Raw genomic sequence first — 21819 nt, 5'->3', positions numbered from 1 at the left:
TTGTTGTACTGGCACCACACTACCAGGTCTCTGACCTCCTCCCTATAGGCTGTCTCATCGTTGTCGGTGATCATGCCTACCACCGTTGGGTGGTCAGCAAACTTAATGATGATGTTGGAGTTGTGCTTGGCCACACAGTCGTGGGGGAACAGGGAATACAGGAGGGAACTAAGCACGCACCCCTGAGGGGCCCCAGTGTTGAGGATCAGCGTGGCAGATGTGTTGTTACCTACCCTTACCACCTGGGGCCGGCCCATCAGGAAGTCCAGGATCCAGTTGCAGAGGGAGGTGTTTAGTCCCAGGGTCCTTAGCTTAGTGATGAGCTTTGTGGGCAATAATGTGTTGAACGCTGAGCTGTAGTCAATGAACAGAATTCTCACATAGGTATTCCTTTTGTCCAGTTGGGAAAGGGCAGTGTGGGGTCCGATTGAGATTGCGTCATCTGTGGATCTGTTGGGGCGAATTGTGTGTGTGTGTGTGTGTGTGTGTGTGTGTGTGTGAATTGGAGTGGGTCTAGGGATTCCGGGATGATGGGGTTGATGTGAACCATGACCAGTGCTTCAAAGCACTTCATGGCTACCGACCTGAGTGCTACGGGGCAGTAGTCATTTAGACAGGTTACCTTCGCTTTCTTGGCCACTGAGACTATGGGGGTCTGCTAATAAGCATTTCTTATAAGAGTCCGGATTAGTGTCCCGCTACTTGAAAGCGGCAGCTCTAGCCTTTAGCTCGCTGTGGACCTTGCCTGTAATCCATGGCTTCTTGTTGGGATATGTACGTACGGTCACTGTTGGGACGATGTCGTCTCTGCACTTATTGATGAAGCCAGTGACTGAGGTGGTATACTCCTCAATGCCATTGGATGAATCCCGGAACATAGTCCAGTCTGTGGTAGCAAAACAGTCCTCTAGCAAAGCATCCGCATCTTCTGACAACTTCCGTACTGATGAAGTCCCTGGTACTTCCTGCTTTAGTTTTTGCTTGTAAGCAGGAATCGGGACGATAGAATTATGGTCAGATTTGCCAAAAGGAGGGCGAGGGAGAGCTTTGTACATGTCTCTGTGTGTGGAGTGAAGGTGGTCAAGAGTTTTCCCCCCCTGGTTGCACAAGTTTTTTCCCCCTGGCTGGTAGAAATGAGGTATAATGGATTTAAGTTTGCCTGCATTTGAGAACTTGTTCTCAACTGGCCTACCTGGTTAAATAAAGGTGCAATAAAAAAAAATATTTAAAAAAACATGACAGCCTGCTCAGAGTTTGACCAAAAGGCACCTAAAGACTCTCCGACCATGAGAAACAAGATTCTCTGGTCTGATCAAACCAAGATTGAATTCTTTGACCTGAATGCCAAGCGTCACGTCTGGAGGAAACCTGGCACCATCCCTAAGGTGAAGCATGGTGGTGGCAACATCATGCTGTGAGAATGTATTTCAGCGGCAGGAACTGGGAGACTAGTCAGGATCGAGGGAATGATGAATGGAGCAAAGTACAGAGAGATCCTTGATGAAAACCTGCTCCAGAGCGCTCAGGACCTCAGACTGGGGAGAAGGTTCACTTTTCAACAGGACAAAGACAATAAGCACACAGCCAAGACAACACAGGAGTGGCTTCGTGACAAGTCTCTGAATGTCCATGAGTGGCCCAGCTAGAACCCGGACTTGAACCCAAACATCTCTGGAGAGACCTGAAAATAGCTGTGCAGCGACGCTCCCCATCCAACCTGACAGAGCTTGAGAGGATCTGCAGAGAAGAATGGGAGAAACTCCCCAAATGCAGGTGTGCCAAGCTTGTAGCGTCATACCCAAGAAGACTTGAGGCTGTAATCACTGCCAAAGGTACTTCAACAAAGTACTGAGTAAAGTGTCTGATTACTTATGTAAATATTATATTGCTGGGTTTTTTTTCTAAAAAACTGTTTTTGCTTTGTCATTATGGGGTATTGTGTGTAGATTGATTAATCAATTTTAGAATAATCAATTTTAGAAAAATTTAAGGGGTCTGAATACTTTCCAAATTGCACTGTACCTGCTCCTGGTGTGAGGAGGCACACACCATTCTAACGGAGCAAAGTTGGGTGTGTGAAAGAGAACTGAAGCAGCTGGTAGGTATTTTGTTTTGCTTGTCTGACATGCACACTGAGTGTGTGTGCAGGAGCTGGGTCTGTGAGGTCAAGGGTCAGGCAGATATCCTCCATCACAGTGACACCATGAGACCTGACACACACACACACACACACACACACACCAGCGTGTCAGCCTAAAGAGATTGATCCGTACATGGAAGTGTCCTGCTTACACAAGGAAGCTGACACTTCCACGTGAGTGCATGCCTCGGTGTGCAAAGAGTATCATAGTACACACACATGCACGGAAGAGACGCACACAGAAAAATTAGCAGTCGATATAAATAAGCTTCATTTAATGACAGTGTGTGTGTGTGTACACACCAACGACACAAACAAAACTACTGATTTTTTTTTACTCCCAATGAGATCACCAGGTTAAAGAAATTATGACAAAAGAAGAAGAGTAGACTAAGAAAAAGAATCTCTCTAAGACAGAGAAAGTGTGTTGTCAGAGGGGAACGCAACAAAGGGACACACACACGCACACATTGGGGCAGTTCTCTAATTGTGAGGCACATGTTGTGAATTAAGGCCCTGGAATTCCGACTCCACATAATCTAACTCTGCTGGCCGCTCAGAAACACACACACACACACACACACACACACACACACACACACACACACACACACACACACACACACACACACACACACACACACACACACACACACACACACACACACACACACAAACTTCAGAGGATAAATGCCCACAGATGGAAGATACACGAAGGAGGAACTCTGAAACTTCAATGCCTGCCCTCCACAAACACACCCAGGCCAGACAGAAAGACATTTCCATGAGGTGTATTGACAGTCAACAGCCCCTCCAAGGAATAATCACAATTGTCTTCAACAAACTGCTGCAGAGAGCTGGGGAAATCGCAGATGTGTTTTTGTGTGTGTATATATATATATATATATATATATATGTGTGTGTGTGTGTGTGTAAAAGGGAGAGAGAACTTGAGGAGGCCCAAATTCAGTTACGGGAATTCCTTTGCTCTTGTATCGGTCTCAGCTCTGGGTCGGGTTTCCTCCTAAGGCCTCACAAACTGACTGCGTGTGTGTGTGTGTGTCAGATAAAGCTCTCCTTTCTGATGTGTTCTCTCTGATCGTGTTCTGGCAGCAGGAACCTAAAACCAGTCGTTCGCTTGGGGAATCATTTCAGCACGACAAAGAAATAGACTCTGTGGGAGGCCCGATAGCTGCAATCCAATCCTGCTGGGCACTAACCACACAATGGTGTGGATCAAATCACATTTTATTTGTTGCATACACAGTTTAGGAGATTTTATAGTGGGTGCAGCGAAATGCTTGTGTTATGCGAAATGTGTGCAAGTGTTTTTTTTCATCTCTAGAACTGGTTTTAGCCTAACAACCAGTAGTAGTAGTAGCTGAACATACTGATCAACCAGTAGTAGTAGTAGCTGAACACACTGATCAACCAGTAGACAAGGAAATGGAGAGAGGTTGGGGGAGGTGTGTGAAGAAATAGTAACAATGAGAGTGACTTGTGTGTTGATGTGGAAATGAATGTTACACTGAGCTACAATACAAGGACACTCCTCTTCATTAAAACAATAGGCCCATGTGTAAAACCTACCTCCCATGGGACAGGGGGAAGAGCATGAAACCGATTAGTTAAAACCTTTGGCCTCACCCGTACAGTGCAGATTTTGTGTGTGTGTGTGTGCGCCCGAGCGTGCGCATCTGTCCATCCCCCAGCCTAACCCAGTGACACTTCACCCCTCACCTCTGACCCCCAGCTAAAAAAAGACCCAGAGATGGGAAGTGTGTGTGTTGGGGGTAAAAATAATGGCGTCCTTTCAATAGCATAGCTCCTCCTTTGGACAGAGCTGTGTGTGTGTGTGTGTGTGTGTCCAATTTTTAATCACCATTGCTTGCATGACAGAGCCCATGAGAAGAAGGGATGACAGGGATCTGTCACACGCACGCTTGTCAGCGAGGGAGTTTGATAAAGCTGAACTGCGGTGCACCGGGCTATGGCTGGTGAAGTGACTGGGCAAAAGCGTTTTATATATAAAGCATATATTTGAATTTTCAAACTACTTTTTATTGGGAAGGCAGATAAAGCATTTCAATTTTGGATGTGAAAACCCAAAATCCTACTCATTACTCCACGTGCTTAACCTATTGTATGTCACTTTTGCTTTGTCAGCCAAAACGGGGTACCTGGCTGAAGGCCGGAATTCCACAATCAAAGCTAACCCGGGGCATGCGGGGCAGGCCCGGGGCATTAATCTAATCCCCTCAGTGTGTGGGCTACTCCATCTTACACAACCAAGTAGATATCATATAACGGAAAAGATGTTGACTACAGAGAAGCTGACCACCATGACGACTAACTATAAAGCACAACAACATTCTCATGGCAAACCCTTTATCCTGCAATGAATCAAATAATCAATCTGACCAACTGCAATGGTTATTTGGACTTGTAGTGAGCTACAAGCTACTTGTAGTGAGATTTTTTAAACACAAATATTACGCATTCCCCACGCTGCAGAAGATATATCTCTATTGAAATTTGTGTCTTAGTGGTTAGAGGTCAACAATGTGAAAACTCAGTGGAACTGGCTTTGAGGTGCAGAGTTGAGTTTGAGGGCTATAGAGTATGGACTAATTGATCAATTGTGAGGAATATGAGTTTGTGATTAAAATCATTCGTATGCCATATTTGTTCACTAACATTCTGGCTAAGTTTTCTGACAGGTAGAGTAAGTGAAACCCAGTGTGTGGAATTCAAACTCTCCATGTCTCTTGCGAGATGTTACATTTTACATTTATGTTTACACTGAACAAAAATATAAAACGCAAAGTGTTGGTGCCATGTTTCATGAGCTGAAATAAAAGATCCCTGAAATTTTCCAGACGCACAAAAATCGTATTTCTCTCAAAGTCTGTGCACAAACATGTTTACATCCCTGTTAGTGAGCATTTCTCCTTTGCCAAGATAATCCATCCACCTGACAGGTGTGGCATTTTAAGAAGCTGACTAAACAGCATGATCATTACACAGGCCCACCTTGAGCTAGGGACAATAAAAGGCCACTCTAAAATGTGCAGTTTGGTCAAACAACACAATTCCACAGACATCTCAAGTTGAGGGAGCGCGCAATTGGCATGCTGACTGCAGGAAAGTCTCTACCATAAACTGCCTCCACTATCGTTTTAGAGAATTTGGAAGTACCTCCAACCGGCCTCACAACCACAGACAACGTGTAACCACGCCAGCCAAGGACATTCATATCTGGCAAAAATACAGAATAAATTATATTGGAGTAAAACAGCATGACTACGCCCACTAATGTTGGTTCAATTTAGATTTTGCCGCCATTGCCCATTTGCAAGTGTCTCGCGAATGGAAAGAGTGAACAGATCGAGAGTGAGGATCCATCGAACATCAGAAGTCATTCACAGGACCACAGAATTTCTTCATTTCTAAACTTAATTAGAATTCCAGGTAAGTTCACTGTTATTGGTCAACTTTGTGTGCAAATTAAAACTGTTGAGCAACATTACAGCTAGCTAGCATTGTAGTGTAGGCTTACTGTTACTGCGCAATTTGAATAGTCAGATGATAATGTGAGCATCTAGCTAGAGCTAATTAGCTAGCTAGCTACAGTAACATTAAGTTATACCACTTTTAGTGGTTTATGGACAGTATGTACACCCGGTGGATCAGTGCATCACCTGTTTTACATTTTCAACAGAGCGGTATTAGCTATTATCAGTAGCTAGCGGACTTTACTGACTTCTGGCAGCAGGCTAGTCAGTGCAACATGTGTTTTACTCTGAAAAGCGAGCTCTTAGCAGACAGTTAGCGGCAGTTGGTCTGTGCTACATGTGTTTCTCACTCAAGTTTAGAGCTATTAGACAGTTTTTAGCTGCAGTTTGGTCGGTAAGACACGTGCGTTTTACTCTGAAAAGAGAGCTGTTAGTAGACAGTATTTAGCTGTTGTTTGGTCGGTGCGACACATGCGTTTTACTCTGAAAAGAGAGCTGTTAGTAGACAGTATTTAGCTGCAGTTTGGTCGGTAAGACACGTGCGTTTTACTCTGAAAAGAGAGCTGTTAGTAGACAGTATTTAGCTGTTGTTTGGTCGGTGCGACACGTGCGTTTTACTCTGAAAAGAGAGCTGTTAGTAGACAGTATTTAGCAACACGTGTGTTTTACTCTGAACAGAGCACTGCTCTCTTGTAATTTGTGTATATTTGTGTTAATGCAATTTAAATAAACTTTTTTTTCTTGTCATCAAGGTTGCAGGCTGTACGCGTGAAGTACAGGGATTGTCAGAAATACATTTGTTATGAGGGGCAACTGACCTTCAAATCCTTTTTGGATTGTGGTGAGTGAAACCTTTCAAATTTCACACAATATCCTATGGAACAACATACTTATACTGACACTCTTTAAATATACTTATATTACCGTCAAATTGATGGCTGATTTCCTTGCTGATAATGAGTACAAAGCAATCTTGCGCCTCCCCAAATCACAGATCAGTCAAAGATTGGTTTATGGTTTATTGTCTTTGCCGGTCATGAATGGTTTTAAAGAATAAGTGATACTAACATTTGTATGCCGCTACAATCTCAGTGTTGATAGCTATCTGTGGTGTATTGCTATAATACTCAGACTGCTGTTGTAATAATTCAGTACGCGGCAGTAGTAGACAGGCTGTAGACTGCATGTCATTGGAATTGACAAGGAAAGGAGCACAAAGTCAGTTTTGGGGTTACGATGTTCACGTAAGGTGACCTCTTGATTTCTGTCTTCTGTTCTGGGTTTTTTTTTTTCTCAAAAAATACACAACATATTTAATCAATAAGGTTGTGCAATCTATTTTTGTCTTCACAGTTGCCAATAAATGTGACATTCCAACCTTGGGCTTAAAAGTCTATGATGAATTGAAGACTGAAGTTGATGAGGAGGTGTTTGAGTTCCTTCTAAAGAAACAAAACCTTGTGTGCTGGAGGTTTGTTTACCCCAAGACCCAAATCCCGATGGTGAGTTGCATATGAGCTTAGAGCTTCACATTCATCCATACAGTCCTGGCTAGCCTAACACATGTTCTGAATATGTGAGACAAGCAGATATATCTGCTGATTTCTTTTCTCATTTTGATGTTTTAAAATGTTTTTTTTGTTTCTGTGCTGACCTCTCCCACCCCTTTTAGATCAGTAGTGGGCCTAATCAATTCAAAATGTTACATTTTTGCATTCCGCCTGTCATTAACAAAAGTCCTCTAATCATGATAATGGATGTTTCCACCTAAATGTGTTATAATTACAGTGTTAATCACACCAGTTAAATGTTAACATGATTGCTAGATTCGTTGAGCTCCTCTGCAAGCAGCTCCTTATCAAAATGCAGTGGAGACAATGAGGGGGACTCTGATGACACCATTATATTGCAGCAGAGTCCTGCTACAAGAAAGATAGCTGAGAGTCCTGCTACAAGAAAGACAGCTGAGAGTCCTGCTACAAGAAAGACAGCTGAGAGTCCTGCTACAAGAAAGACAGCTGAGAGTCCTGCTACAAGAAAGATAGCTGAGAGTCCTGCTACAAGAAAGACAGCTGAGAGTCCTGCTACAAGAAAGACAGCTGAGAGTCCTGCTACAAGAAAGATAGCTGAGAGTCCTGCTACAAGAAAGACAGCTGAGAGTCCTGCTACAAGAAAGACAGCTGAGAGTCCTGCTACAAGAAAGACAGCTGAGAGTCCTGCTACAAGAAAGACAGCTGAGAGTCCTGCTACAAGAAAGATAGCTGAGAGTCCTGCTACAAGAAAGACAGCCGAGGATAATTGTCTCTCATGTAAGTACTGCACATTTCCAGTTTAAACAAATGCCAAACTTGAAGATTGAGTGATAAATGACATCGATGAAAGTTGTGAGAGGATGATCATGGTGTGTTTTATTATACTTGCTATTTCATTGCTGTTTTAAAAGTGTTAGTGTGTTCCTTTTTGAAATTACTCCAACGTAGACGATTGAAGACATTCTGAAGAACAAACCTGGAGGAGAGAGGATCATGAATGAGTGTGCTCGGACAAAAAGCCTAACAGCAGAAGACACGATGTGGTCAAGATATTGGTTGCACAAATGACAAGTGAACATGGGTATATGTCATATACTCATTACATACTGTACCTTACCACCTAACACAATTTTTAGCAGAAGTTGTGATTTACACATCAATATTTTGGTTTGGATCTCAAACAGTAAAGTGTGTGTGTGTCTAGGACAAGTCCTTCAAGGCGTGCTAAAGAGGACTACGCCATGGGCATCATTGCCTTGTTCCCATACCTGGCAGATCCTAGGAGCAAGTTATGTAAGTAAATTAAAAACAAAAGTCTAACCTTTTCAACTCTCTTACACCTTAAACATTTTTCAGAATGTCAATATTTAAATGGCTGTTTTACTGTTGGGTGATGTTTTTATTTAAACTAAAGATCTGTTAACATGTCTGTATGGCCACCATCTCTGCCATCTCTCCTAAGCTCAACTCTGGTGGTATAAAAGCCTAGTTAAGTTCTGCACTGCAAGAGTCAGACCTGTTGAATGAGCAATTCTTCATCTATGGGCGTATCTGTAGTTTTAAGGATAAGAATGAACATGAAGATATTTTAACCTGCTCACTCAAACTGAATTATACACTGCTCAAAAAAATAAAAGGGAACATTTAAACAACACAATGTAACTCCAAGTCAATCACACTTCTGCGAAATCAAACTGTCCACTTAGGAAGCAACACTGATTGACAATAAATTTCACATGCTGTTGTGCAAATGGAATAGACAACAGGTGGAAATTATAGGCAATTAGCAAGACAGCCCCAATAAAGGAGTGGTTCTGGAGGTGGTGACCACAGACCACTTCTCAGTTCCTATGCTTCCTGGCTGATGTTTTGGTCACTTTTGAATGCTGGCGGTGCTTTCACTCTAGTGGTAGCATGAGACGGTGTCTACAACCCACACAAGTGGCTCAGGTAGTGCAGCTCATCCAGGATGGCACATCAATGCGAGCTGTGGCAAGAAGGTTTGCTGTGTCTGTCAGCGTAGTGTCCAGAGCATGGAGGCGCTACCAGGAGACAGGCCAGTACATTAGGAGACGTGGAGGAGGCCGTAGGAGGGCAACAACCCAGCAGCAGGACCGCTACTGTCGCCTTTGTGCAAGGAGGAGCAGGAGGAGCACTGCCAGAGCCCTGCAAAATGACCTCCAGCAGGCCACAAATGTGCATGTGTCTGCTCAAACGGTCAGAAACAGACTCCATGAGGGTGGTATGAGGGCCCGATGTCCACAGGTGGGGGTTGTGCTTACAGCCCAACACCGTGCAGGACGTTTGGCATTTGCCAGAGAACATCAAGATTGGCAAATTCGCCACTGGTGCCCTGTGCTCTTCACAGATGAAAGCAGGTTCACACTGAGCACATCTGACAGACGTGACAGAGTCTGGAGACGCCGTGGAGAACGTTCTGCTGCCTGCAACATCCTCCAGCATGACCGGTTTGGCGGTGGGTCAGTCATGGTGTGGGGTGGCATTTCTTTGGGGGGCCGCACAGCCTTCCATGTGCTCGCCAGAGGTAGCCTGACTGCCATTAGGTACCGAGATGAGATCCTCAGACCCCTTGTGAGACCATATGCTGGTGCGGTTGGCCCTGGGTTCCTCCTAATGCAAGACAATGCTAGACCTCATGTGGCTGGAGTGTGTCAGCAGTTCCTGCAAGAGGAAGGCATTGATGCTATAGACTGGCCCGCCCGTTCCCCAGACCTGAATCCAATTGAGCACATCTGGGACATCATGTCTCGCTCCATCCACCAACGCCACGTTGCACCACAGACTGTCCAGGAGTTGGCGGATGCTTTAGTCCAGGTCTGGGAGGAGATCCCTCAGGAGACCATCCGCCACCTCATCAGGAGCATGCCCAGGCGTTGTAGGGAGGTCATACAGGCACGTGGAGGCCACCCACACTACTGAGCCTCATTTTGACTTGTTTTAAGGACATTACATCAAAGTTGGATCAGCCTGTAGTGTGGTTTTCCACTTTAATTTTGAGTGTGACTCCAAATCCAGACCTCCATGGGTTGATAAATTTGATTTCCATTGATAATGTTTTGTGTGATTTTGTTGTCAGCACATTCAACTATGTAAAGAAAAAAGTATTTAATAAGAATATTTAATTCATGCAGATCTAGGATTATTACAATGCAGAAGATGGGAGTGGATATCTAGCATGGAGACTGAAATGTGTTCAAAGGGAAGCATCAGAGGCCATGCGACAGTCACTGACGTGTAAGTGATTTTCATTGTAGTTAAGTCTCATTCATGACACATGACCAGAGAATAATTGTTTGTAAACATCTGTATAAGCAAGTGTTTCTTAGAAATACTGAAAGAGTAAGATACTTAGTATTAATTCTGTTTCTGAGTCAAATAAATCCTACTTTTCATCTGGTGGCATTACTGCATGCATGGCCGTCCTTGCAGAGTTTCTGAGCCATGTTTTTTTATATCTTATGACACAATACCGTATAGAGCAGACAAACCCAGTAATCTGTAAAAGTTTCACCATGTTCCAGGTGGTCCAAAAGCAGATAGACCCCTTCAGAGAGAAACTATCCAACAACAGAAAGCCTGTGTTGAGGCCATTGCCCTGATGAAGCATACAGCTGTTGAAGCAATTGTAAAGGAGAAGATGAAGCAGACCTTCGCATATCGCCAAAAGATGGTTCATGACCCAGTGAAGTCCTCTGAAATATTCACAGTTTCCAAGATTCCAAGACATAGCAGGAATGGTATGTGGATCTTCGACTGCCTTGCCTTGAAACTGTCAGGACAATTGTTTTCTGTTCTACAACAGTCTGATTAGGACTGTGATATATTACATGACCATAGTGCCACACCATAATGTTTACTCTTCTGTCTTGACTTATTCCATCTTGTCTGCAGATTGAGCAAGATTTCAGTCTGATGCTTGGTAATGCAACCTCTGCAAAGTTCCTGGAGAAGTGGCCTACTCTCTATAAGCAGGAAGTCATTGACCAAAGCCGTGGCCTCACACAGACAGGCAACCTGCAAGACCTGGTACAAGATGCTGAATCCACAACAGAAGTGGAAAATGGTCTGCTGGAATAAAATGATTATACTAATGGAAGGGAGCATTGTTTTTGAAAGCAAAATGGAATGATGTAACTTTCAGTGAAAATGTGTACTTTCAGGATGGGACAGTGACATGTCCTCCATTTTGGTCCTTGTCCACCATCCCCTCATGGCCGCAAGAAACCAGGAAAAACCACAGCCAGACACACCAGTGACCACATTGTGAAGTTTATCAAGGTGAGATTACAGTTGACTGTTCTGTCCCCATTCCTAATCCTAATAACTACTTTTAAGATTATGGACAAATCATGTTAAGATCATGTGTAGCTGTAATTTACATTTTCACAAACTGTTTGTGAACCGTGATTCATTTTAATAGCACACTAATGAAGTTCTTGTGTCACAGACTGGGATCAGCATCCAGGGGCATCTGGAGAGCGTCATGGAAAGCCTTCAACCCTATCTGCTTGCTGTGGGGACCCAGAGGAGTGCGATTCACAAGTAATTAATTGTGATTGATAAACATGAAATACCATGTAAGTCACCAGACTCTCTTGCCTGTTTTGATGAGCTTTTCAAAAGCTCATTTTGTCTTCAGTACCTCGTACAAAGCCTCTTTATAAAGCACATGAACCTTGTTCTGATCATGGTGAAGGCCCCTCTACAGCTGAATATGTAGCAGTAAGTCATTTTGATGACTTGCCATCAACAAGTTCCCCTTCTGACTCAGTCCTTGTCAATAAGAGTCTTGTAGACAGCTGCGCTGCAACCATAGCTGAACTTAAATTGGCAGGTGTAGGTGAAACAACCATTAACTCTTTGGTCATTTCCATGGAAGAGACGGTTGATGATATTCATATTCAAGCTAAAGAATCTGTGAAGACGTGTCTGTCTATACAGGAGCCTATTAAAAGTGACATTGAGTGTAAAATTGATCAGTGTTTTGAAAAAATGTAAAATCCTTTTGGTGTATTAGATTCTGAAAGTAAGAGAAGGCAGTATTTTACATAAAAGTGGGGAAGGGTCGACCCAGTGAATACCTTCTTGGTACTAGATTTGATACACGACACAATCAGACTACTGGAGGCTATGATCAAATTGTTGTTACTGATACATTTGTATCATCCCCATTTTGAAAACATGACAGTTTATTTACAAACACCCTGAATATAAAGGAGATGATGCAGACCGATTCCAGTTCAAGAAGACTTTATGACTGACGTGATGGAGATCTGTTCAAGAGCCATGCTCTATTTTCAAAACAGAAGCATGCAATTCAGATACAGCTTCTCTATGATGATTTTGAAACTGCAAATCCTCTTGGATCATAACGGGGAATACATACATTAGGATCTACGTCAATTTACGGAATTTTTCTCCAAAGTTCAACTCATTTCTTCTTAATATTCATTTGGTTGCTTTATCTCATGCCCAAGACATTAAAACATATGGCTTTTCTAAAATACTTGATCCAGTTGTGCAGGATATTAAAGTACTTGATCCAGTTGTGCAGGATATTAAAGTACTTGATCCAGTTGTGCAGGATATTAAAGTACTTGATCCAGTTGTGCAGGATATTAAAGTACTTGAGAGGGATGTAATTATGGTCCCCTTGTATGATCAACCAGTGTATGGAACTAGTGTCCAAGTTACAGGTGACAACCTTGGTCTGCTTTTGTCTTGCTGAGAAAGAGGACTTTCAAACTGAATTTGATGAAGATTCACCCAAGATAGTTATGCGAACTCAAGCACTTCATGCAGAACACCGCCCAAATAATGAGCCAAATCCCAGTCTTCCCTTTGGTGATGGGTGTTATTCGTTCTTGCATTCTAAACTCCTTGCAGTACTTCAATACATGTGAAAACTTCCTTGTCGAGATTATGCATGATATCTGGGAGGGAGTGGCACAATATGAAATTAAACTGCTAGTACTGCACTTGATAGACAAGTACACAACATCAAATGAAACAGACAGGACAATAAAGAGCTTTAACTGTGGTTACATGGAGCAAAACAACACACCTCCTGTAGTGAAGTTAGGAGAGGACTCTAATGACCTGAGGTTAAACGCTATCCAGTCCTGGTGTTTACTTCCCAATCTACCACTTCTCTTTGGAGACTTAGTTTGTCCCAATGATCTACACTGCTATTTACTGTTGCTGTTGCTTCAGATTGATATCGTTGGAGAAAATAAAATGTTTACTACGGTTATTACAATGTTTCTTAATCGCAGAGCACCACAGGTTATTCAAGCAATTGCTTCCAAAAAAGAGGCTGCTACCGAAACATCATTTTATGGTGCATTACCCCACATGTAGGCTTAAAATTGGACCAGTTTTGCATAGCTGGTGCATCCGCTATGAAGCAAAGCATCATTTCTTTTTTTTTAACAATTAAAAAGCTTTAAAAATGTAACTAAAACATTGGCAAAAAAAACACCAAAGTCAAATAGCATACATTTGACACCAACAGAGTCATGATCGGTCCAGGTAAAATGTTATCTTTAAATGTGGTGGACTGTGGCTGTAAGATGGCTGAGACTATTCAGGTACCAATTGACACCACGGTTTTAAATGTTAAATGGGCCTAACACCATGGAAATTTGTATCGTTCAGGTTTAGTTGTTTGTCTTTAAAGTCCATTGTGAGATGCCAGTTTTTCAGAAAATCCACCATGTTGTTGTTAAAGATGAGAGGTTACTGTTGGTTACTTTTGCCCTACAAACAATATGTCTTGATGAGCATTTGAATGCATATAGAGTTGGGTGTACAACAGAGGGACCTGATGTAGTTGATGATAAAGAGCTTTTCTGTCACAAAGCATTTGATATACAGATCTCTTACAGTTGTGATGATTCAAGTTAGTTTATTGTCCCATACTGTTTCCTGTGATTGTAAAAAAAACTGCACAAAACCAAGATGTATTGTATTGCAATATTGGATTTTTTATTTACTTTTAATAAAGGGGGGACAAATGCCAAAATGTAATTTTACAGAGGCCACAATTTCATTTTCTCATCAGTGTTTTTGATATGTGAGATGCCAGTTTCACAAAATCCCCCATGTCATTGTTAGATGTATTGAATTGCAATATTGAGATTTTTTATGTACATGTATTAAAATGAACAGAGGCCAACATTTCATTTCAGTCCACAATTTGATTTTTATTATCATCAGTATTTTGATGTATTGCAAATGTCTTACATTTAAGAATAAAGTGCTTTGTTAAACTTCTTATGGCTGGGGGCAGTATTGAGTCGCTTGGATGAATAAGGTACCCAGAGTTAACTGCCTGCTACTCAGGCTCAGTTGCTAATATATGCATAGTATTAGTAGATTTTGATAGAAATCACCCTGAAGTTTCTAAAACTGTTTGAATGATGTCTGTGAGTATAACAGAAATCATATGGCAGGCGAAACCTGAGAAAAAATCCACCCAGGAACTGGGAAATCTGAGGTTTGTAGTTTTTCAAGTCATTTTCTATTGAATATACAGTGTCTATGGGGTCATATTGCACTTCTTACGGCTTCCACTACATGTCATCTGTCTTTAGAACCTTGTTTGATGCTTCTACAGTGAAGGAGGGGGGAATGGGAGCTGAATGAGTCAGGTCTACCAGAGTGACATGAGCTGACCCCGCACGTTCACGTGAGAGTTAGCTTGCGTTCCATTGCATTTCTACAGACAAAGGAATTCTCCGGGTGAAACATTATTGAAGATTTATGATAAAAACATCCTAAAGATTGATTCTATACTTCATTTGACATGTTTCTACGAACTGTAACGAAACTTTTTGACTTTTCGTCTGCTCGCGCCTCATGAATATGGATTGCTGGGCTAAACGCGCAAACAAAAGGGAGGTATTTGGACATAAATTATGGACTATATCGAACAAATCAAACATTTATTGTGGAACTGGGAGTGCATTCTGATGAACGTCATCAAAGTTAAGTGAATTTTTATAATGCTATTTCTGACTTCTGTTGACTCCACAACATGGCAGATATCTGTATGGCTTATTTTGTTGTCTGAGCGCTGTACTCAGATTATTGCATGGTGTGTTTTTTCGGTAAAGCTTTTTTGAAATCTGACACAGCGGTTGCATTAAGGGGAAGTTTATCTAAAGTTCCATGCATAACACTTGTATTTTCATCAACATTTATGATGAATATTTCTGTAAATTGATGTGGCTCTCCGCAAAATCACTGGATGTTTTGGAACTACTGAACATAACGCGCCAATGTAAACTCAGATTTTTGTATATAAATATTAACTTTATCAAACAAAACATACATGTATTGTGTAACATGAAGTCCTATGAGTGTCATCTGATGAAGATCATCAAAGGTTAGTGATTCATTTTATTTCTATTTCTGCTTTTTGTGACTCCTCTCTTTGGCTGGAAAAATGGCTGTGTTTTTTGTTTGGTGTGCCTTCGCTGTAATAAAGCCTTTTTAAAATCGTACACTGTAGTGGGATTAACAACAAGTTTATCTTTAAAATGGTGTAAAATACTTCTATGTTTGAGGAATTTTAATTATGAGATTTCTGTTGTTTTGAATTTGGCACCCTGCACTTTCACTGGCTGTTGTCATATCGATCCCGTTAGCGGGATCTAAGCCATAAGATTAAATACGGACTTCTGATTTATTGACGTTAAGTTTAGTTGTACAAATGCCACTCTTTACTGATAATATTATATTCTATATTGAGTGAATTGGCAGAGTTTTTATTTTAAGCAAAATAGAGTAAATTACAGTTTGTAGAGTAATATAAACACTGAATAGAGTAGAAATAACTGAAAATTGAACTCTGCAACAAGATACATTTTTACTCTATTTAGACTGGGACCAAATGTGATCTTTGAGTAAAAATGTATTCAATTTGAGTAAGAAATGACACTTTCCACAGATAATATAAAATTCTATATTGAGCGAATTGGCAGTAGAGTTGTTTCCATGTTAAGCTAAATAGAGTAAATTACAGTTTGTAGAGTTAAATATAAACACCGAATAGAGTAGAAATAACTCTTGAGAATTGAACTCTGTAACAAGAGTCATTTTTACTCTATTTAGACTGGGACCAAATGTTATCTTTTGTAGAGTATAATTGTATTCAATTTGAGTAATATTTACTGTGTACTGGTGTGTGTATGTGTGTGAATTCCGGACACACAGCATTCCCCACAATAGATTTTCTGCCCCACCCCCCAAACATTCCCCACTCTTCGATCCAAGACTTCTAAGACGGGAGTCGGTTACACGTGTGTGGTGTGTGTGTGAGTGCACGCTCACACACACACTAGACACATAGCTGTCCATTTCCAAACAACTCGCATTCCACGTTGGCCTGTAAAAGAGATCACCCCCACTTGAATGCCAACCAACCCTTTACACTACTCAACTCTACCCCCAACACCTGCCTCCAACTCCAGTGTGTCGTGTGTGTGAACGTGTGTCTAGTTTGTCTGTGTCTAATGTGTATGCATATAGTGTTTGTGAATGTGTGTGCCTGGCGAGGGGACAGTGTGCTGGCGAGGGGACAGTGTGCTGGCGAGGGGACAGTGTGCTGGCGAGGGGACAGTGTGCCTGGCGAGGGGACAGTGTGCCTGGCGAGGGGACAGTGTGTCTGGCGAGGGGACAGTGTGTCTGGTGAGGGGGCAGTGTGCTGGCATGAGGGCAGTGTGCTGGCGAGGGGGCAGTGTGCTGGCGAGGGAGCAGTGTGCTGGCGAGGGGGCAGTGTGCTGGCGAGGGGGCAGTGTGCTGGCGAGGGGGCAGTGTGCAGCCATCTGGTCAGTTTGGTTGATGGTGGTCCAGAGTCTCTACAGATCAAAGGGTCACTTTTCCTCTTTGTAATGATCTTCCTCATCTGCGTACAGACCCCAGTGTGTACGGCAAAGGTTGGAAAACTGGGTCATTGTGTGTATCTGCCATCAGGGAGAGGAGAGGTGAGGTAGGGTGAGGCAGGGTGAGAGGAGGGGTTAGGCAGGGTGAGAGGATAGGTGAGTTAGGATAAGGCAGGGTGAGATGAGGGGTGAGAGGAGAGGTGAGGTAGGGTGAGAGGATGGGTGACACAGGGTGAGAAGAGAGGTGAGACAGGATGAGAGGAGGGGTGTGGCAGGGTGAGAGGAGGGGTGAGATAGGGTGAGGGGAGGGGTGAGAGGAGGGGTGAGGCAGGGAGAGAGGGAGAGAGGAGTTAGGATAAGGCAGGGTGAGATCGGGTGAGAGGAGGGGTGTGGCATGGTGAGAGGGGTGAGATAGGGTGAGGGAGGGTGAGAGGAGGGGTGTGGCAGGGTGAGAGGAGGGGTGAGGCAGGGTAAGAGGAGGGGTGTGGCAGGGTGAGAGGAGGGGTGTGGCAGGCTGAGAGGAGGGGTGTGGCAGGGTGAGAGGAGGGGTGAGGCAGGCTGAGAGGAGGGGGGTGGAAGGGTGAGATTGGGTGAGAGGAGGGGTGAGGCAGGGTGAGAGGAGGGGTGTGGCAGGGTGAGAGGAGGGGTGAGAGGAGGGGTGAGGCAGGCTGAGAGGAGGGGTGTGGCAGGGTGAGAGGAGGGGTGTGGCAGGGTGAGAGGAGGGGTGAGAGGAGGGGTGTGGCAGGGTGAGAGGAGGGGTGAGGCAGGGTGAGAGGACGGGTGTGGCAGGGTGAAAGGAGGGGTGAGAGGAGGTGTGTGGCAGGGTGAGAGGAGGGGTGAGAGGAGGTGTGTGGCAGGGTGAGAGGAGGGGTGAGGCAGGGTAAGAGGAGGGGTGAGAGGAGGGGTGTGGCAGGGTGAGAGGAGGGGTGAGAGGAGGTGTGTGGCAGGGTGAGAGGAGGGGTGAGGCAGGGTGAGAGGAGGGGTGAGGCAGGGTAAGAGGAGGGGTGAGAGGAGGGGTGTGGCAGGGTGGGAGGAAGGGTGAGGCAGGGTGAGAGGAGGGGTGTGGCAGGGTGAGAGGAGGGGTGTGGCAGGGTGAGACGAGGGGTGAGGCAGGGTGAGAGGAGGGGTGAGAGGAGGGGTGTGGCAGGGTGAGAGGGGTGTGGCAGGGTGAGAGGAGGGGTGTGGCAGGGTGAGAGGAGGTGTGAGAGGAGGGGTGAGAGGAGGGGTGAGGCAGGGTGAGAGGAGGGGTGAGAGGAGGGTGAGAGGAGGGGTGAGGCAGGGTGAGAGGAGGGGTGAGGCAGGGTGAGAGGAGGGATGAGATAGGCAGCGACATCTAAAATAAACAAAACCACTAGAACTAATCATCAGCTAGAGGACTAGAGGCAGTCACATCACGGTTCAAACATACCATTGAGTCATGAGTGAGACATTACTGGAAAACAGAGCCCTTGCTGGAAACTTGAACTCTTACTGACAATTTGACATTTATGTATGTATGTGTGTGAGTCACTCCCTCCAACAGAGGCCATCTGGTAATTAAGACTTATAATAACGAGTGAGGACAACCAAGACTTGATTTTAAGTAATGTTGCTCATGTGGAATGTCTCTCCTTGACCACTACAGATATCCCAGAAACCAAGGTGCAGTTGCATGTGAAAACAGCATGGTTTACATTTGCTCCATTGTTAATGTTTTATTGGACACCCTCTCTACTCCCTCGCTGAGCCACTACAGTCTTCTCTTCCCACTGCCTATGGGTTCTTTGCCGTCAGCGAAACATGTGTGGTGTTGGAGTGAGGGGCCTCTCCCTCTGGCCGGTGGGGTACAGCGTAATCAGTGTGTGTACAGTGCACGTGCATGCCTGTGTCTCCAGGGAAGTAGGTGAAGAGCCACTGAGCTCGTCTTTGAACTCCAGGCCATATGGCCCTCTGTGAGGCCCAGGCTACGGCACACTTACTCTAATACTATTACACTGTGTGTGTGACTACACATAATGCTATTACAGGGCAGGAAGCTGTGTGTGTGGTTACTACACACATAATGCTATTACACTGTGGTACCAGGGGGTCAGGGGTAAAGCTGCCTGGTATCACTCAACTAGCTGGCATTACAGACAGAACTGCTGGGCTTTAGACAGTTCATGTTGGTGTTTGTTTTTGACATGGCTGTGTGTGTGTGTGTGTGTGCTAATGTGAGAGTGTCTAAAGTCCACACCTATGGCCATATGAAGACCAGCTGTAAGGACTAAACCTATAGCTGCAGTGTAGTGATTTAGGGATAACAGTGTAGTGATTTAGGGAGAACAGTGTAGTGATTTAGGGAGAACAGTGTAGTGATTTAGGGAGAAGGGTGTAGTGAAGCAGTGCTCGAACCAGAAACCCTGTGGATCCACAGAGTGAAGGCACTACCTCCTGTTCCATACACTGTTGGCCAAGGCCTCATTTCCGTTTGAATGTGTGTGCGTGTGTTTGTGTCCCTACCTCGTTGTCGTGGTTCTGACAGAAGCTCATCCTGTCCTGGAACAAAGGTAGCAGGGAGAAGTTGTAGTGAAAGGACTGGGCCAGGGAGACACCCACGCCTCCCCCCCCTTCTCCACCTCCTCCGATGGGGATGACCTTGCCTCGACCCGCTTGGTGCTGGTGCAGGCTCTCAGCTAGCCTCTCAATGAAGTGATCCTTGGTCAGCCGGACCCTCTGGTGGGCACGGACGCAGTTATCACACAGGTACTCCTGGCAGTCCAGGCAGTGGGAGCTGGCCGGGTTCCCCTCGTCACAGGAGCTACACGTAGGCTCTCCCAGGCGGTGTGGGCGGAGGAGTCCGCCGTGGGGGTGGTGGAACCCGGGTATGGAGCCCCCGCTGACCCCCCGGTGGTGGCCGTTGATATTCTGGCCGAGTTGGAGCTGCTCCTCGGAGCTCACCACCACATCCAGAAGGTTACTGAAGAGGAAGTTGGAGGAAGGGAGGGAGTCCACTCCGGCTTCGGAGATGGAGACCTTCTGATTGCAGGTGGGGCAGCTGAGTTTGAGAGGGTCCCCAGGGCTGCGCTGGCCCTCCAGACACTGCCTGCAGAAGGCGTGGAGGCAGGGGAGGACATGGAGGCGCCGGGAGGAGAACGACGAGGAGGAGGAATGAGAGGAGGAGGATGAGGTGGAGGAGTTGGAGGAAATAGGAGTGGAGGAGGAGCCACAGAGCTCCTTGCAGAGAGGACAGGTTTGTAGGTCGGAGTCTGAGAATGAAGCCATCTGAGGGGTTTTAAACAAGGCTACACTTTATAAGAACATCCACTCAGGTATTACTGGGGTATTAATTTGGGAAACGTACGTTTGTTTCTCCCCTTGTGTTCTCTTCTGTGGAAAACAGGTTCTTGAGGTAGGTCGTTTTTTACAGTCAAAATGCTCCACATACATAGGATAGGCCCTATAGGTGTTATCTCCAAAAAAATAACCGTCAACTGACGCCAGATACGCAAATAAAGTCCGCCCTTTTATAAGATTCTCTTCAAATCAAATTAGCAACATTAATTTCAGTTCACAATGACACAATATCTTCACTTGGATACGGTTTTAGAATAATTATTACAGGCTACTCACTACAATTATGGCCAACTTTACATAGGCCTAAATCTATTCTGTCTTTTTTTGGGTGGGATATTTTCATGAGGGCAAATCCAAAAGAGCCACCTTTAGAGTTCACTGGTTTTTGTTTATTCATTCGTTTGTTGTTGTTTTTGTTGTAGATGTCGCGGCCTGGCGGGTTTATAGAATAGTCCGAAAACAGATTTTGTACAGGATCCTCCTCAAAGTGCCCAAAGCTCCTTTTCCCCTCCCCAACCAACACAGCATCACACTACTCAATGCAAATATTTCGTCCCGTTTTAGCGTCAGCGTTGTCGGCCCTCTAGTCCACCATCCGGGCCCTCTCCAACGGCGTCAGAGGCTTGCAGAAGACGGTGGTTTCGGTTCGCTCTCTCTCCGCCGACAAGACCGTAAATTATTCATCAAAGCATTGGCTCAACAGCAACTCGATCTCATTGCCGCCTTATAGGTCCGTTTGGCGACAAAATAACCCCAACCGTCTCCGTTTTTAAACCCCCCCTTCTATATGCACAGTCCCACAGTCGAAACCAGCTCCAGGCACGTATGCATTTACGTATGCGTATCCCCCTTCTTTCTCTCTCCCTCCCTCCCTCTCTTCGAGAGGAGGAATGCACAGGGCTTTTCTAAGCGCCTCTCTGGAACCTTGGAAGGGGGAAAGGCACGAGCCTCCGAGTCACTCCAATCGCATAAGCCTGGAGGAACTCCGAAGTTGCAATTGAAAGGTCGTTTTATAGCGATTCTGTAGTCCCAATTGGTCTATCTGTAGTTCTATTTTCTGTTCTGGTAAACGCGCTCTGAAACACATACACAACACGGTGCGCTCATATTGCTGGCCACGCGCTCGTCCCGTCCTTGTTTATGGGCGCGTGTTGACTGATCCTCCAACCGCTTTAATCCTACTGGGAGGAATGGACACACACTTCCGTCTTGGCTGGGAGGAGGGGAGGGGAGTGGAGTGGAAGAGAGAGGAAGGGAAACGGGCAGGGGCTTGGCTTATTGCTTGTGCTGCGAATGGGGGCGAGGGGTTCCGGAGGCTCTTGCCCTTGTGATGGACGTGTGCTATAGGCTCAGGCAAATTACATTTTCAAAAAATAAATAAACGTTTCCAGACAGGTGATTTAGAATTT

At 44.7% G+C, this 21819-nt stretch overlaps 1 protein-coding gene across 1 annotated transcript in view; it reads right to left on the bottom strand.

Annotated features, from left to right (window-relative positions):
* LOC110496482 (E3 ubiquitin-protein ligase TRIM71) overlaps positions 1-21591 on the bottom strand; it is a 46983-nt gene extending 25392 nt beyond the window's left edge. Inside the window, exon 1 of the mRNA XM_036953074.1 lies at positions 19577-21591. Within this exon, the coding sequence (XP_036808969.1) occupies positions 19577-20338 (762 nt within the window). The 5' untranslated portion in view covers positions 20339-21591. The remainder of the gene's footprint in view (positions 1-19576) is intronic.
* Between the last annotated feature and the right edge of the window lie 228 nt (positions 21592-21819).

This window comes from Oncorhynchus mykiss, chromosome 18 (genome assembly GCF_013265735.2).
Source record: "Oncorhynchus mykiss isolate Arlee chromosome 18, USDA_OmykA_1.1, whole genome shotgun sequence".
NCBI lineage: Eukaryota > Metazoa > Chordata > Actinopteri > Salmoniformes > Salmonidae > Oncorhynchus > Oncorhynchus mykiss.
This window is presented reverse-complemented; position numbering and strand designations above follow the sequence as displayed.